General features: G+C 51.6%; 6 protein-coding genes across 6 annotated transcripts; 4 read left to right on the top strand and 2 right to left on the bottom strand.

Annotated features, from left to right (window-relative positions):
- Window positions 1–30: 30 nt before the first annotated feature.
- N7496_003831 (chromatin-binding exonuclease XRN1) lies at window positions 31–4,293 on the top strand (the record flags this gene model as incomplete). Its single annotated transcript, XM_056696762.1, has 2 exons — window positions 31–1,726; window positions 1,802–4,293. The coding sequence occupies 2 exons, from the start codon at window positions 31–33 to the stop codon at window positions 4,291–4,293; spliced, it is 4,188 nt and encodes a 1,395-aa protein (XP_056558974.1).
- Window positions 4,294–5,169: 876 nt separating this feature from the next.
- On the bottom strand, window positions 5,170–5,778 carry N7496_003830 (cytochrome P450; the record flags this gene model as incomplete). Its single annotated transcript, XM_056696761.1, has 1 exon — window positions 5,170–5,778. The coding sequence occupies one exon, from the start codon at window positions 5,776–5,778 to the stop codon at window positions 5,170–5,172; it is 609 nt and encodes a 202-aa protein (XP_056558973.1).
- A 1,141-nt stretch (window positions 5,779–6,919) lies between these two features.
- N7496_003829 (snoRNA-binding rRNA-processing protein PWP2) lies at window positions 6,920–9,856 on the bottom strand (the record flags this gene model as incomplete). The annotated part of the gene is made up of 5 exons (XM_056696760.1): window positions 6,920–8,744; window positions 8,804–9,051; window positions 9,111–9,606; window positions 9,674–9,786; window positions 9,839–9,856. 5 exons carry the CDS (start codon window positions 9,854–9,856, stop codon window positions 6,920–6,922), a joined length of 2,700 nt encoding a protein of 899 aa, XP_056558972.1.
- A 346-nt stretch (window positions 9,857–10,202) lies between these two features.
- Window positions 10,203–11,832, top strand: aspC (septin CDC12; the record flags this gene model as incomplete). Its single annotated transcript, XM_056696759.1, has 7 exons — window positions 10,203–10,244; window positions 10,321–10,334; window positions 10,402–10,444; window positions 10,506–10,668; window positions 10,778–11,088; window positions 11,158–11,666; window positions 11,719–11,832. 7 exons carry the CDS (start codon window positions 10,203–10,205, stop codon window positions 11,786–11,788), a joined length of 1,152 nt encoding a protein of 383 aa, XP_056558971.1. The 3' UTR covers window positions 11,789–11,832.
- Window positions 11,833–12,245: 413 nt separating this feature from the next.
- On the top strand, window positions 12,246–13,503 carry N7496_003827 (WD40 repeat domain-containing protein; the record flags this gene model as incomplete). Its single annotated transcript, XM_056696758.1, has 4 exons — window positions 12,246–12,300; window positions 12,362–12,706; window positions 12,790–13,404; window positions 13,481–13,503. 4 exons carry the CDS (start codon window positions 12,246–12,248, stop codon window positions 13,501–13,503), a joined length of 1,038 nt encoding a protein of 345 aa, XP_056558970.1.
- Window positions 13,504–13,744: 241 nt separating this feature from the next.
- On the top strand, window positions 13,745–14,797 carry N7496_003826 (uncharacterized protein; the record flags this gene model as incomplete). Its single annotated transcript, XM_056696757.1, has 1 exon — window positions 13,745–14,797. One exon carries the CDS (start codon window positions 13,745–13,747, stop codon window positions 14,795–14,797), a length of 1,053 nt encoding a protein of 350 aa, XP_056558969.1.
- Between the last annotated feature and the right edge of the window lie 554 nt (window positions 14,798–15,351).

The following is a 15,351-nucleotide window of genomic DNA, read 5'->3' as shown; positions in this document are numbered from 1 at the left end:
CGAAGCTTTTTACCTGAGCCCATCGTCACCATGGGTGTTCCGAAGTTCTTCCGCTGGCTGAGTGAGCGGTATCCCGCGATCTCCATGCTGATCGCTGAGAGCCGCATCCCCGAATTTGACAGCCTGTACCTCGATATGAACGGTATTATTCACAACTGCACACATAAGGACAGCGACTCCCCGACATTCCGCATGACCGAGGAGCAGATGTTCATTGCAATCTTTAACTACATCGAGCACTTATTCGGCAAAATCAAACCGAAGAAGCTCTTTTTCATGGCAGTCGATGGTGTGGCCCCACGTGCCAAGATGAACCAACAACGTGCGCGTCGCTTTAGAACGGCGCTGGACGCCGAGGTGGCAAAGGAGAAGGCCATCCAACAAGGCCTGGAGATGCCAAAAGAGGATGCATTCGATAGCAACTGCATTACGCCCGGTACCGAGTTTATGGCGAAGTTGACGCAACAATTGAAGTACTTTATCAACAAGAAGATCTCGGAGGACTCCGATTGGCAAGGAGTGGAGATCGTGCTCTCGGGCCACGAGGTGCCCGGTGAGGGTGAACACAAGATCATGGAATACATCCGGCGCGCTAAAGCGCAGCCCGACTATCATCCCAACGTCCGCCATTGTCTTTATGGTTTGGATGCTGATCTTATCATGCTGGGTCTGCTCAGTCATGACCCTCACTTCTGCCTCCTCCGTGAAGAAGTGACGTTTGGCCGTCAAGTCTCCAAGAAGCCAAAGGAGCTTGAGCACCAGAACTTTTATCTTTTGCATCTCAGCATGGTTCGCGAGTATCTGGAGTTGGAGTTCCAGGAGCTGGAAGAGGAAGGTGCCCTCAATTTCCCATTCGATATGGAGCGAGTCATTGACGATTTCATCCTAATGGCATTCTTTGTTGGAAACGATTTCTTGCCCAATCTGCCAAACCTACATATCAACGAAGGTGCGCTGGCACTCATGTTCAAGATTTACAAGGACGTGTTGCGAAAGATGGGAGGATATATCAACGAGCAAGGTGTGATCAATGTCGAACGGCTTGGAATCCTGGTGGAGGCCCTCAGCGAGGTCGAGCACCGATTTTTCCAGGCCGAGAACTCCGATGCGCAGTGGATCAAGGCCAAGCAGAATGGCAATGATGGCTCTCTGGAGCTGAACACGAGGCCGAGGGAGCTGACGGTCACCTCCGCCCAAAAGGACATTCTCAAGAAAGTGAAGCAGTATGTCTTGAATCGCCCTAGCAAGGAATCCGAGCCCAAGCCGCTGGACTTCCCTCCTACGCTTCCAGCTCGTGACCGTGTGTTCATTGAGAAACTCGCAGACGAGCTTCGTGTGCAGTGGTCCACCGTGGACAACGAGGCTGGCGATAGATTCATGCGCGTTCAGCTTCCACAGTTGCAGGGCGATGACGATGACGACGACGAGGGAGAAGCATTCATAGCTGTTTCACGCATTATTCGCAAGTACGAAAAAGCCAAGGTCCAGGACATGACACCGGAGGAGGTGCAACAAGCCGCCGAGAAGAAGTATGACGCCAAATTCCAGGAATGGAAGGATAATTACTACCGCTCCAAGTTTGACTGGGGACTTGATAATGAGGAGGAGATGAAGAAGTTGACAGAGAACTATGTGCAAGGATTGCAGTGGGTTTTGTTCTACTACTACCGTGGTATTGCTTCGTGGCCCTGGTTCTTCAGGTATCACTATGCTCCTATGATCTCTGGTAAGTTAACTTTTACTGGGACACTGTTTTCCGTGTCCTGATTTTCTGTTATTATATACTTACCTCGGCTTTCAGATGTGAAAAAGGGGTTGGGTGCCGACATGAACTTCCGACTCGGGCAGCCTTTCCGGCCATACGAGCAGCTGATGGGTGTCTTGCCGGACCGCAGTAAGAAGATCGTGCCAACTGCCTATTGGGATCTCATGACATCCCCGGAGTCTCCTATCATTGATTTCTATCCTCGTGATTTCGACTTGGATATGAATGGAAAAAAGATGGAGTGGGAGGCTGTGGTCAAGATTCCTTTCATCGACGAGACGAGACTGTTGAATGCCCTGAAAACCAAGGAACAGTTCCTCAGTCCCGACGAAAAGGCGCGCAATGACTTTGGGGCTAGTTTGAAGTTCACTTATTCACCCGAAGTGAACTTTGTGTATCCTTCTTCAATGCCTGGCGTGTTCCCCGATCTCCCGAACTGCCACTGTATCGAGAATCTCTTCGATCTTCCCACTATGGATGGGTTGGAGCCATACAATGGCCTGATGGAGGGTGTACATCTAGGCGAGGCGGCCCTGGCTGGCTTCCCTAGTATCAAGACACTACCCCATGTCGGCCAGTTGGGCTTTCATGGAGTTACTGTGTTCCAGCAGGAAAGCCGCAACGAGAGTCAAGTCGTCACTCTTCTTGACCCAGGCAGCCGATCCAGCGTCGAGTTGGCCAAGGAGAAACTTGGCAAGCGAGTCCATGTCGGCTATCCGTACCTGCAGGAAGCGCTCGTCATTCGTGTATCGGATGAGCTCTTCGACTACATCCTTCCACCAGGCGAGCAACACGTTGTTCAAATTCCACACACTCCTCAGCAAATCGAGCAGTTCAAGAAGAAGGCGGACCGGATTGAAAGTCATTACAGCAAGCGTCTTGGTATGATCATTGGGAGTGTGGAGGCTTTAGTCCACATCCAGCCCTTGAAGGGCATGATCAAGACCGATGAAGGTGCCATTATCAAGGAGTTTGCCGACATTCCCGGCCAAGAGACCGACTATGCCCTTCAGATTGTTGTCGATGAGGTTGTTAACCCCGATGAACGCTTCATTGAGAGGGAGGCTCTGCCTATCGAAGAAGAGTTCCCCGAAAACTCTCGCGCGTTTTTCCTGGGTGACTTCAACTATGGTCGACCTGTCCATGTCAGTGGACATACCGACGGCAAAGTGAACGGTTTTATCGCAGCTGTGAAGGACCGCGAACCCGAGTTCGGAAAGGCCCGTGTTAGGCAAGCTGAACAACTCTGTCCTTACATGCCCTCTTACGCTGTTGCTCGCAATCTCAACCTCAACCCGCTGGTGCTGGCCAAGATTACCTCTTCATTCTCCGTTGATGTTGACGGCACGCGAGTGAACCTGGGCCTGAACCTCAAATTTGAGGCTCGAAAGCAAAAGGTCCTTGGATACTCTCGCCGTGGACAATCTGGATGGGAGTTTAGCCAGAAAGCCGTGGACTTGTTGGCACAATACATGATCACCTTCCCAGAGTTTATCGCTGGAATCCAGCGTAGTCCTCAAAAGGATCGCTACGCTCCAACTGATTTCTACCCGGAGGAGATCGCCATTGCCAAGATGAAGGAGATCCGCGAGTGGCTGAAGTCAATGGAGAGCAAGAACTTTGAGAGAGTCCCTCTCGATGCTGAGCAACTGGATTCCGACATCGTCCAGTTGATTGAACAGGATGCTGACCAGCTCGGTACTCCCGAAATGCAAGCAAAGAAGGTTCGCGGCGTTCCTCGTGGCGCTCTACTTCGTCCTGCCGATGCTGAACATCGTCTGGGTAACCAGACGTTCAAGCTTGGAGACCGGGTCGTGTATTGCCAAGACTCGGGCAAAGTACCAATCGCCACCCGTGGCACGGTGGTCGGTATCACGAGAACTTCTCGTGCTCTTCTGCTTGACGTACTATTTGACGTGTCCTTTATGAGTGGCACTGCCCTTGGCGATCGCTGTTCCCCATTCCGTGGACAGACAGTGCTTGCATCATCTGTTCTCAATCTCTCGTTCCGACAGCTGATTGCCTCCTCCCGTGCTGCAACCAACCAGCAACCTAGCCAACAACCAACCCCCCTCACCGTTGGTGGTTATGGTGCCCCCTTGGGCCCCAATGGACAGGGCCAGCTGAGAAATGCTCCGGCTCCTCCGCCATTGAGAGGTTCTTTCAAGGGCGCCGTGTCTGGCCAAGGTACTCATCGTGGTGGTCATGTTGCCATGAACAATGGCCAGCCTATGGTGCTTCCGCACCGTCCTCATCCCAACAATGGTCCTCCTCGTGGTCCCCGCGGTAATGGAAACCGTGGCCGTGGTGGGTTCAGAGGTGGATATCACTCTGTCGACAACAGCGACCCCAGCGAGGGAATTATCCAAAACAACCCGAACTTCCGCCCTAGGAACATGACTCAGGTGCCCCCACCCCAGGGAATGGACCGTGGCCGTGGCCGTGGTCGCGGACGAGGACGTGGTAACGGACAGCGCGGGCGTGGACGAGGTGGTCAAGGCGGTGCTCCCACAGTGGCCAGCCAGTGACCTGACGAGAATCTTTCCTCTCCATGATAAAGAGTGACGAAGCTATGGGTTTTACCGTTTGTACATGCAATCTTTTTTGATGGCTATAGTCTGGTCGTGTGGAGTACATACGGCTGGTATTTATGCCTGGGGTCGTGAATATGAAATAAAAAATCTCAAGAAAACAAGATAGGAATTGAAATGATCCCATAGCTCAATATTCTCCTCTTCCTCGACAAATATCTTCTATTCTTCCAACGACCTACTCGAACTTCAAGGTGCAGCTAGGTAATCCCATCGACAAAAGTAGCCTCCAAAATCCCGCTGCGGTACATGAATTTGAAATTTCCAACTCACCTTTGCCTCTTTCGAAACAACACCCGTGTGTTAGGATTAGGGAAGATATGTTCCCCAATCCCAATGTTTGCCGGCCTCCATCCAACCCGATCACCCTCAAATTTAAACTCGTAGTCCAGAATAATCCGGCTCATGATTGCCTTGATCGTACTTGCAGCGAAAAATCGACCCGGGCAAGCTTGACGCCCGAATCCAAAGTGCATATTCGACGGGCTAATACTGATAAAGCTGGTAGTCGGAGATAGAGTCCCTGATGTGCCATTTTGCTCCTTTTTCTCCTTTTCAGCATTCCCGTTCAAAGTTATGTTTGACACTCGAAGTGCATTTCGATCTGCTGGATCCTGACACCATCGCAATCCGTCAAAAACAGCTGGGTTCGATACGAAATTTGGATCTTTGCTGATGGGACCGGAGGGGAAGCAGATGTGTACTCCCTTGGGGAGGTGTAGACCGTCCGACAATGTCAAAGGTGCTTTGACGATGCGATGCATGGACACTACATTGTGCTCGATTTAGTAAACGATACTCAAAGAAAGCAACTTAATGGGAAAGAAATCCCGCACATTCACCTGGTGGACCCCAACGCTGCGACTCGCGCAGGAAACTATCCAAGCGTTTCTGGGCGTCAAATGATGCCGTGGTAGCGTTTTCCCATCCACTGCTTAGCGTCTGCATAATCTCTTCGCGCAACGGCTCGATATACTCCGGTCTGGCGATTAAATCGTAAAGAATATGGCAAAGTGCGATAGAGCTGGTATGCACAACGGCCAAGCTCATAAGAATCAGATTATGATGTGCCAGTGCCTCGGGGTCAAGATCCTGCTCGTCCTCTGCCATATCCATTATCCACTGCAGAAAGTCGTCGGGCTTGACGTAGTTCGGGTTATTAGCAGCCTCGGCAGAGCGGCGCTCTTTGATCATGGGAATGAAGAGGTTCTTGGCGAATTGTAGCTGTTTCTTCATTTGTTGGACGGAGGGGAGAAATGGCGCAATGAAGGGTCTGATGAAGTTTGGGAATGGACGTAGTAGGAGGATGGTAATGCCCACGTTGACTGAGTAGTTACTGGCTATGTCGAGCCATTGCTCGTTGCGTCGGAGGGAGTCGGCCAGGACACGGGATGTTGCACGCGCAATCAGACTGACGAACATTTCGTGCGCTTTGATAGTGGTCCATTGGTCTTTTTTTTCATGGGATATACGTGTTAGGAAGCTCTTTTAGTATGTATGAGGGCTTTCTTCACCTTCACAGTCCGGGAGCACAGAGTCGAAGGCGTAGCGTAATTCGTCAAGTATCCAGGGTGTGATTCGAGCTGTATAGTATTAGTTGATGAGGATCATATATCTGGAATTGAGGATGCAAAAAATCTCCTACCAATGCTGGGAGTCAGGCGTTTGCGAACGGTATTTGAGGGCAAATAGCTGTTGACCTTGATATTGGTGTATTCCCCCAGCGCATTCTAACCATGTATACTCAGCTTGAAAATTGCTGGAAACAATTTTTACCCCACCGACTACAAAAAGAAAGCTACAACGATACCTCGAATTGCGCATCCAAGGAGCTGATAACTGATGGTGGAAGATGCTTTAGCTCCTCGACATACTTGATCGGCAAAACGACAATCTCTCCATCACCGGTGAGCATACGAAAGGGATCATTTTTGAACTAGTACTCAAGTCAGCACCGTGCCAGATCCGCATCTTCGTGTTACCGAACTTTCTCATAACCCCAGTATATCATCGACTTGGCCTTTTGGTAGAAGATAAACCGGTTCAAGAGGTCGGGCAGGAAAGCACTATATCTGATGATGGGGATCTGCTTGAGGCGCGCATCTGGTTTCTGGCGCAATAGATAGAGCGCCAGTAAAATCCCGAAAAGGGGCCATATCGCTGAGCCGGCCATCTGAGATACGAGGGAACAGGCAAGAGTCTGATTGGAAAGCTCCCAAGGATTTGCTGGAAAATTAAAGGTGGCTGTCTGTGTCAGGATAAATCAGTGGAGGGTTGTACAGAAGCCGTCGGATAGTATTGAGAGACGCCCTACGCTGCTTACTGAGTATCTTTCAGGGGTGAAAGAGAGAGATCAAAATCCAAAGAACAAACTAGATAGTCATTGTGGAATTGCCCTTTTTGGAACGGAACTGCACGAGTGTTTGCAGTACTTCTATTGTTCAAAGATCCTGGTAAGACCCTTATCTCTATACACACTTTTGAAGGGTTCGCCTTTTTTCCTAATATACAAACGCCAGGCGCACATGCAAAGTAGACATTACAGGGGAATCTCTCACGATACTCATTCCAGACCGACCCATGAACCTTCATCATCGTCGTCAGCTTCGACCATTTGGTCGTCAACTTCGTCGGCGTCACCATTATCCAGTGCAAGCAGGGACGTGGATGGCTTCTTATCGGCGAGCACAGGCTTAGACAGGAGGTAGTTCAGGTCATAAACGTTCTTCTCCGTGAGTCGCTTAAGGTTCTCCCGAATCTCGTCAACAGCACGCTGAACCGCGCGCAACTCGGGCGCAAAAGTCCCCGAGTTGTCCTTAAGGTAACGACCGTGGCAGCTGAATAGAGACTCGATCCACAGCAAATTGAATTCGAGATGAGGGGTCTCATCGGCCGCGTGTGCGACAAAGCGAAGCAGGCGGGGCAGATAGACAGTTGGCACGGACCGCACCACGTGCGGAATATCGGACGGAGGGATAGCTTCGTACACAGCACGTAGAAGCTTCGATTCGTTTAGACGGAAGGCCATGATAATGGCCTTGAGGAATGTGTTCTCGTCGTCAACGGTGTTGGATGCTGCAGCCGCCTTGGCGGCATCAAGAGTGGCTAGAATGGTCGCCGGAGTGATGGTAATGTCCAGATCAAATGGATCAAAGACAAAGTCTGTGTCCAGACTGTAGATGAGGAGACCCTCCGTGGAGGCCGCACAGAAAGAGCGACCACTTGGGGCGAAATCAACCGACGTCACCCGCACTTCCGGTCGGACGCTGCGCACGCCAGGATCACCACGATGCGCGCCAGGGAGGGAACGGTCGATGCGATCTTCCTTGTCCGACATCTCACCAGACTCGTCCAGGAGGCCGCGTGGTCCAGCCTCGGTAAGGTCTCGGCTGTTCAAGAACTCCTGGGTACCGTCCAGAGACGTGTTGACTGAGACCGTGAACTTCTTGATAAGCGATCCGGTCGTCACGTCGTACAAGCAGATATACTTGCTGTTGCCAGCTGCAAGGATACAGCTACCGTCGGCACTGTAGGTAATACGGTTGAAGGACTTGGTTCCCGCTGAATTGGCAGCAGTGCGCCTATCGGATAGTTTCCGACCGCCAGAGACATCACGACGTCCGTCAAGGCCGCCTTCTTGAATGGCTTCGAAGACGTTCCAGAAGGATAGCTGTCCATCGAGCGTAGAGGCTGCGATCTGCAAGCCATCAGGTCGGAAAGAGACGCTCAGAACGTCAGACTGGAGCTGGAGGGGTTCACTGGTCTGGGCGCGGCCGAAGATGCTCCAAACTCGGACTGTGTGATCCCAGCTACCGCTAACCAGGTGGTTACCATCACCGGCAAAGGCAAGGCTGGACACGGGGGCCTCGTGGCCGGTGAGCTGATCGAGCAATTGTCCGGTTTGGACGGACCACACGTGAATATCGAAATCGTCGAGCGAGCCGGCGCACACGACTTCGCCACTAGGGTCCACCGCCAAGGAGGAGAACGAGAGACGGGTGGGCGCAGTAAAGGTGCGGAAATTGCGATACCGGATCAAATCCCACGCGCGAATCGAACCATCCAGGGATGCAGTGAACAAGACATTACCCTTCTTAGCAAACTGACAAGCGGTCACTCCGCTCTGGTGCTCGGTGAATGTCACAATGCAGAAGCCTGATTTGACATCCCACACCTTGATCTTACCGTCGTCGGCAGTCGTAACAATCTTTTGCCCATCCGGCGAATAGCAAATTGAGTTCATGGAGTCGAGATGACCCTGCTGCTTCAAAATGTACGACTCGGACTGCCACTCCCAGACTAGCAACTGGCCGAACTTGGACGATCCAAAGGCAAGCCACTCTCCAGATTGGTTGATCGTCACCACATCAATGTTGCTCTGAGAGACACTGTGACGGAAGTTTGATTAGAAAATAAATCGGTATCCAAGTTGGTCTGTGATGCATACCTGAGAAGGTGAATTGTGTTGAACTCTGGTAGATCATAAAGCCCAAACAGGCCATTGGAGAAGCCAACAACCAACAAATTGGATTTCGCGTGGAACGCGGCGCAGTTGACTTTGGCATCGTTTTGCATGAAGAAGTTCTTTTTAGTGATCCTCCATCGAGCCGATGCAATATCCTCGCCCGTTTCGAAATCCTTCTTCGTGAGGTACTCCCAACGGAAAAGTGCACCATCCTGACTGACTGTGTAGATCTGTTGGAAGGGTTAGTCTAAATGTGACGAATAGAGATCATGCTCGTTTAGCAACTCACCAATTCCTGATTGGCATCAAACCATGCGCAGACAACTCCATATCTGTGCCCAGACAAGGTCGTGGGCTCAAACCCATCCTCGGGATCTAGACTCCATACACGCGCCGTCAAGTCCTTGGATGCAGTAAGTAGGAACCGGGAGTCACTCGACCACTCAATGTTCTGGATGTCGTCAAAGTGTCCAGCGAGGTCACGGTGTAGAACGAAGGGAGCGAACTCGATCTCGCCATTGGTTTCGGTACCGGGATTCGAGGGGGTCTGCCAGAGTTGCAGGCGTCTACCCACAGCCACGGCAAAGTGTCGCCCCGATGGAGAAAACTTGAGGGCTGACACCTTACCCTTGAAGGTAAAGTGGTGAATCGCAATGCGACGGTGGAAATTGGTCAGGATAGCTCGACCATCCTCGTCGACAGTGAGTAGAAGATTTCCTCGCGGCGTAAGGTCGAGGCGAACGATGTTCTTGCGGTGGGAAAAAGGAAGGGTATAGGAGGTGTTGCTAGAAATTCGCTGTATGAGAAATTGCGGTTCAAGGAATTGCAGTTTCATAACTGTGGACGACCTACTGCACAAGATCAAAGACCGAGACGCGATTGCCTACTGGCGAGAGCAAGCAGGTGCCATCGGGAGTAAAGAGCAGGTTGCCCTTGCGGTAGACCGTCCCCAAAAGATTGGAGAACTAGATAAAGAGTTAGCCAGCAGTCTTACAAAGTAGATAGGACCATACCGACCTTGTAGTCTGTCTTCATTTTGCCTTTGCGACAGCTCGAGACACTCCGTCAAAAATTCCTCTTTTTGCTCTGCAACGGCCCAAATCCAAAAAGATAAGCCTCGGATCAGCGATAGTCCGGTCCCGCACCAAAATAGGGATAGTGAATACGCTAGTCCCGGGTAGGCAAGGCCAGCTATACTCCAGAAAACGAAAGGAGATTCAGGGGGAAGCAAGCAACGAGCAGCTCATCGCCTCTCCCCTTTTCCTCCAGGATCTCCGACCAATCTTTCCACTCCAGCCCGGTCCATACTTGAGGGGTCTCTCGTCGCTTTCTTCCAGCCTTTACACCCTTTGATATCCCCCACCCGACCAGCACACACATCATGTCTACAACGGAGACCGCCACTCCCATTGGCATTGCCAATGTAAGACCTCACTTCCCGAATCTCCAAAAAACGCGTTTTGAGGTCATGATAGCTAACCACATGTTGTTCCTTTTAGCTCCCCAACCAGCGGTGCGTACCTTGACGGAATTGATGCTGAATTGACTTCAAGGGGTAGCTTCTAATTGACGGTATCTAGACACAAGATTGTCGCGAAGCGGGGTGCGGCTTTCACAATTATGGTGTGTCTAAGCTTGGAATGTCCCCCGATCTGAGCCTCGACACTAATGACTCTGTCTACAGGTTGCCGGAGAGTCGGGATTGGGAAAGACTACCTTCATCAACACCCTGTTCTCTACCACCATCAAAAACTATGCCGATCACAAGCGCCGCCACCAGAAGCAGGTTGACCGCACCGTTGAGATCGAGATCACCAAGGCCGAGCTGGAGGAGAAGTTCTTCAAAGGTGCGATATGCTGGACCCCCAATCAGGCGATAAGGATGGATGGGAGCTTTGTTTACATCGGACGTATTGCAATTACGGATTATTAACCCGGCTTGCTTTCCTTTCACAGTTCGCCTGACCGTTATTGATACCCCCGGCTTCGGCGACTATGTCAACAACCGCGACTCGTGGCAGCCCATTATTGAGTTCTTGGATGACCAGCACGAATCCTACATGCTCCAGGAGCAGCAGCCCCGCCGTACCGACAAGATTGACATGCGTGTGCACGCTTGCCTGTACTTCATCCGCCCCACTGGACACACCCTCAAGCCTCTCGACATTGAGGTTATGAAGCGCCTGAGCTCCCGCGTCAACCTGATCCCCGTCGTTGCCAAGGCCGACACCCTCAGCCACGCCGATCTGGCCAAGTACAAGGAGAGAGTAAGTCGGAAAGCTATTCGGGGAGTTGGGCCGGACTCAAGGAGCACCCTGGACTAACTAGACAACTAGATTCGCGCCGTTATCGAGGCCCAGGGAATTAAGATCTACACCCCACCAATCGAGGAGGACGATGAGCACGCCGCCACCCACGCCCGTAGCCTGATGGCTGCTATGCCTTTCGCCGTTATTGGTTCCGAGAAGGATGTCAAGGCCAACGACGGCCGTGTCGTCAAGGGTCGTCAATATGCTTGGGGTGTTGCCGAGGTGGAGAACGAGGACCACTGCGACTTCAAGAAGCTCCGTTCGATCTTGATTCGCACCCACATGCTGGATCTTATCCACACTACCGAGGAGTCTCACTACGAGGCTTACCGTGCCCAGCAGATGGAGACTCGCAAGTTCGGCGAGGCCCGACCCCGCAAGCTGGACAACCCCAAGTTCAAGGAGGAGGAGGAGAACCTGCGCAAGCGGTTCACCGAGCAGGTCAAGGTCGAGGAGAGCCGTTTCCGACAGTGGGAGCAGAAGCTCATCTCTGAGCGCGACCGACTCAACAAGGATCTCGAGGCTACTCACGCTGCGTACGTTTTCAATCGGTCAATTTGTGTGTTTATAATTACTAACCTCTGGTAGCATCAAATCCCTCGAGCAAGAGATCGAAGGCCTGCAGGGCTCCGGCACCCGCAGCCACGGTCGTCGCTAGAATGGTGGTTCAAAAAGGGAGTTGGCACACTTGTGTTGGCTCTCTCGTCGTTTCTTTCTCTTGAGTACCCAATGTCTTGCAATTCACGCGCTTGGGAGGGCGCACCTTCGCCTTGAAGGGCTTGTTCGTTTCGTTCTGTTATATCCATTTACCGCTGGTAGCTAGCGATGGTGTCTACATCCTTGATAATAACCCCTCCTGTATTCTGTAGCGCGGAAAATACAGAGTTAATCCTTTGGTCGAAATTTAGGTGTTTTTGATTGAATTGATTCCTTTTGAGTGTATGGAGTAAATACTTCTGTAGCTTATTCTTGTAGTTCGTCAGAGCTTCGGTCTGTAGTCATAAGTGGAGTCTCGGGCCCCATTTCGCCGAACTCCAGGCCCACGCATCATCCGCAAAGCTTCAAAACGTCTTCTTACCTGCTCTGTTACTGGTCACATTCTCTCTCCAGCGGTCATGCCCCCGAAAAGATTCCCCACGCGGCATCTACACACCCTTAGAACACACAATGGTACGCCAGGTATCCCTCAAACTGCGAGCGATCAAACACTAACTGTTCCATGTCTCGCTAGGCCCCGTCAACGCCGTTACCTTCTCTAGCTACCCCGGCACCTATGTCCTGACAGGCTCCTCAGATCGTGCGATTCACCTCTCTCGAGCTGTCCCCAGCAATGCAGAAAATTCCGCGACGCCGGTAGAAACAACCACTCCCATCCAGCGGTATGAGGCACACGGCTACTCGGTACTTGACGTAGCCGTCGCCACGGATAATGCACGCTTTGCCAGTGTCGGAGGCGATCGGCAGGTGTTCTTGTGGGATGTCGAGCAGGGAGGGACTACGAGGCGATGGACTGGCCATAACAGCAAAGTCAAGGCTGTGCAGTTTGCGGGAGAGGGTGATTCGGTCGTTGTTTCTGGTATGGCCTGTCCTAAGTCGAAGCGGATACCTGCGCGCCTCTGATAATTTGCCTTGCTAACAATTTCCCTTCCTCTGATTCAGGCAGTGCAGACACCACGATTAATCTGTGGGATACTCGATCCAACGCCAACAAGCCAATCCAGACTCTCGCTGAGGCGAGTGACACCGTCTCGTCTCTACATGTGAATATGCCTACGTACTCGATTGCCAGTGGTAGTTACGATGGGCATGTTCGGGTCTATGATGTTCGCATGGGCAAGACAACAGTTGACGTTCTGGCCCACCCTGTGACGAGTGTACGGTGCTCTGTTGATGGCAATGCGCTGCTGACGTCCACGTTGGATAGCTATATCCGAATGCTGGATCGCACAGATGGATCACTCCTCGCAGCTTTCGGCGGACCATCTAAGAAAGCTGAGGGGCCTACGCTGGGAATTCTCGATACCAAGCCACGCCATACGTATCGCAACACCGAGTTGCGAGTCCGCTCTGTCTTTGCGCAGGGTGATGCAGTGGTTCTCAGTGGAAGTGAGGCGGCTCCTAAAGGTGATGGCACTGCAACTGGTGCAGCCGTCTTCGCATGGGATATATTGAGTGGCGAAACTGTTGCGACGGTGCCAATGGGAGAGAATGTCAAGGCCGTGAGCTGCGTGGCGTGGAATGAGAAGGGCTACTGGGCAGCCGGATGTGCGGATAGTAAGTTCTATTTAATTTTACTCATGGATGTATTCCATGGTGTTGGGCGCACGCACTGACTATCGTCCCTTTTCAGGTACCGTCCGGGTATTTGGTTGAGCCAACGGCCGATCCTTCCCGCAGAACGTGGCTGCCCACGTCTCCACTCCATCTTATTCCATGAGAAATAACCTCACTTCTTACAGGGCACAGACTGGCGCATAATCTTGATTGTTGTCCCCGATACCCCGATGCTCGATCCCCTTTTGAGTTACAGGGGATCTATAAAACCCACTTCCCCTGCAAGGGGACCCAATCCATACCCCGACATTTTATTTAGCTGCGACAGCCAAACATCACCATGAAAGCCTACTCGATTGCCTTCGCAGCCTCAGTGATAGCGTCTGCTATGGCGAACGACGTCTCTGTCGTCCGTCCAAACGAGTCTTTCTTACCAAATAACGCGCTTCCCCCGTCGCATGCCACGTCCGATGGAGCCTCCATCGTCCAATTGTTCCCCAATCTTGGTCGTTCCACTACATGGAATCTTATCTCGAGGACCAAGTTTGAAGGCGACACTGGCGAACCAGAAGGTATGGCCCGTATTGGTGACGACCGATACTTCATTTCTGCCGGACAATGGACCGTCCCGACCACGAAATATCCTCAGCCGATCAACGGCACCGATCGTACCCCCGGGGCGGGTTTCGCGCATACTCTCATCTATGACGGGCAAGGCAGACTCATTGCCAATGCCACTCTGACCAAGCCGGGAGATATCGAGTATCACACTGGTGGTATTGATTACGATGGCCGTTACCTGTGGGCAACTCTGTCTCAGTACCGGCCCAATTCGACAGCGACTATCGTACAGATCGACCCGCTTACGCTCCAGAAGAAGGACATGTTCCGCACCAAGGATCATAATGGTGGAATTGTGCACGATACTATCACTGACGACCTCGTCACGCTGAACTGGGGCGGCCGCAACGCTACCACCTGGTCTCTTAGAGACTACCCGCATGGATTTACGCCATTGCCTGGATTCACCGCTCCCAAGTCTTCCGTGCCAGAACCTTCGTTCTTCGTTGATTATCAAGACTGCAAGTTTATTGGTCATCATGCCCTTCCCGATGCCATGGCCGTCCGTGTCGGTGGTCAAGGGGGCAAGAGACCGATCATGTTCTGTGGTGGTGTAGCTACCATTGGGACATCATTCAACCTGGGCGGCATTGCTCTGGTTGATCTCGAGACGATGCTGCCTCTGTGGGAAGTTCCAATTGCGATGAAGAGTGATCTCGGGGTGTCCGTGACACAGAACCCAATCGATATTGCGGTTGTGGATGGAAAGCTGAGGATTTACTGTCTTCCTGATCAGCATAACTCGACCCTCTATGTTTACGAGGCGGCTTGAATATTGGAAAGAGGGTGGTGGAACAGCTCGTATTAGTGCAAAGTGAATTCATTCCAGTAATCAATTCATTTCTAGAGATCTGTTGTATTAAAACGTAGCCATCAGAAATTAGTAGATGGGTTGAGCCATATTAGTCTCTTGTGCAGGTTCTCCTAGATTTAACCAAGAAAACAACATGAACGAGGATTATCATTAACTTCCTCCCTAAAATCAGTAACCCCCGCGCTTGGCCTAGCGGTCAAGGCCTGGAATTTGCCAGCCTGATTCGCGTAATTCGAGGAAACGAGTACTCGTAGGTCGACGCGGGGGGTCCTTCTCCTTCCTTTTTATGCCGCGGACTTTTATATTACTCGACCCACAACAGTATTCTACACTTGTTATGGTTTATTTTTATATCATTCTAATAAGGAAAATTAAGAGGATAGATTAGTATTCTTTAACTAGATTTTAAACGTGGTGGTGGTTGGATGGGTTGGGGATATGTTGAAGGTGAGCATTGATTTGAAGTCAATAATGTCGCGACTTGAGTTTGTATGGTAGACGGAGGTAGACGG

The sequence above is a fragment of the Penicillium cataractarum genome (assembly GCF_028827025.1).
Source record: "Penicillium cataractarum strain IBT 29864 chromosome Unknown utg000002l, whole genome shotgun sequence".
NCBI classification, from domain to species: Eukaryota; Fungi; Ascomycota; class Eurotiomycetes; order Eurotiales; family Aspergillaceae; genus Penicillium; species Penicillium cataractarum.
This window is presented reverse-complemented; position numbering and strand designations above follow the sequence as displayed.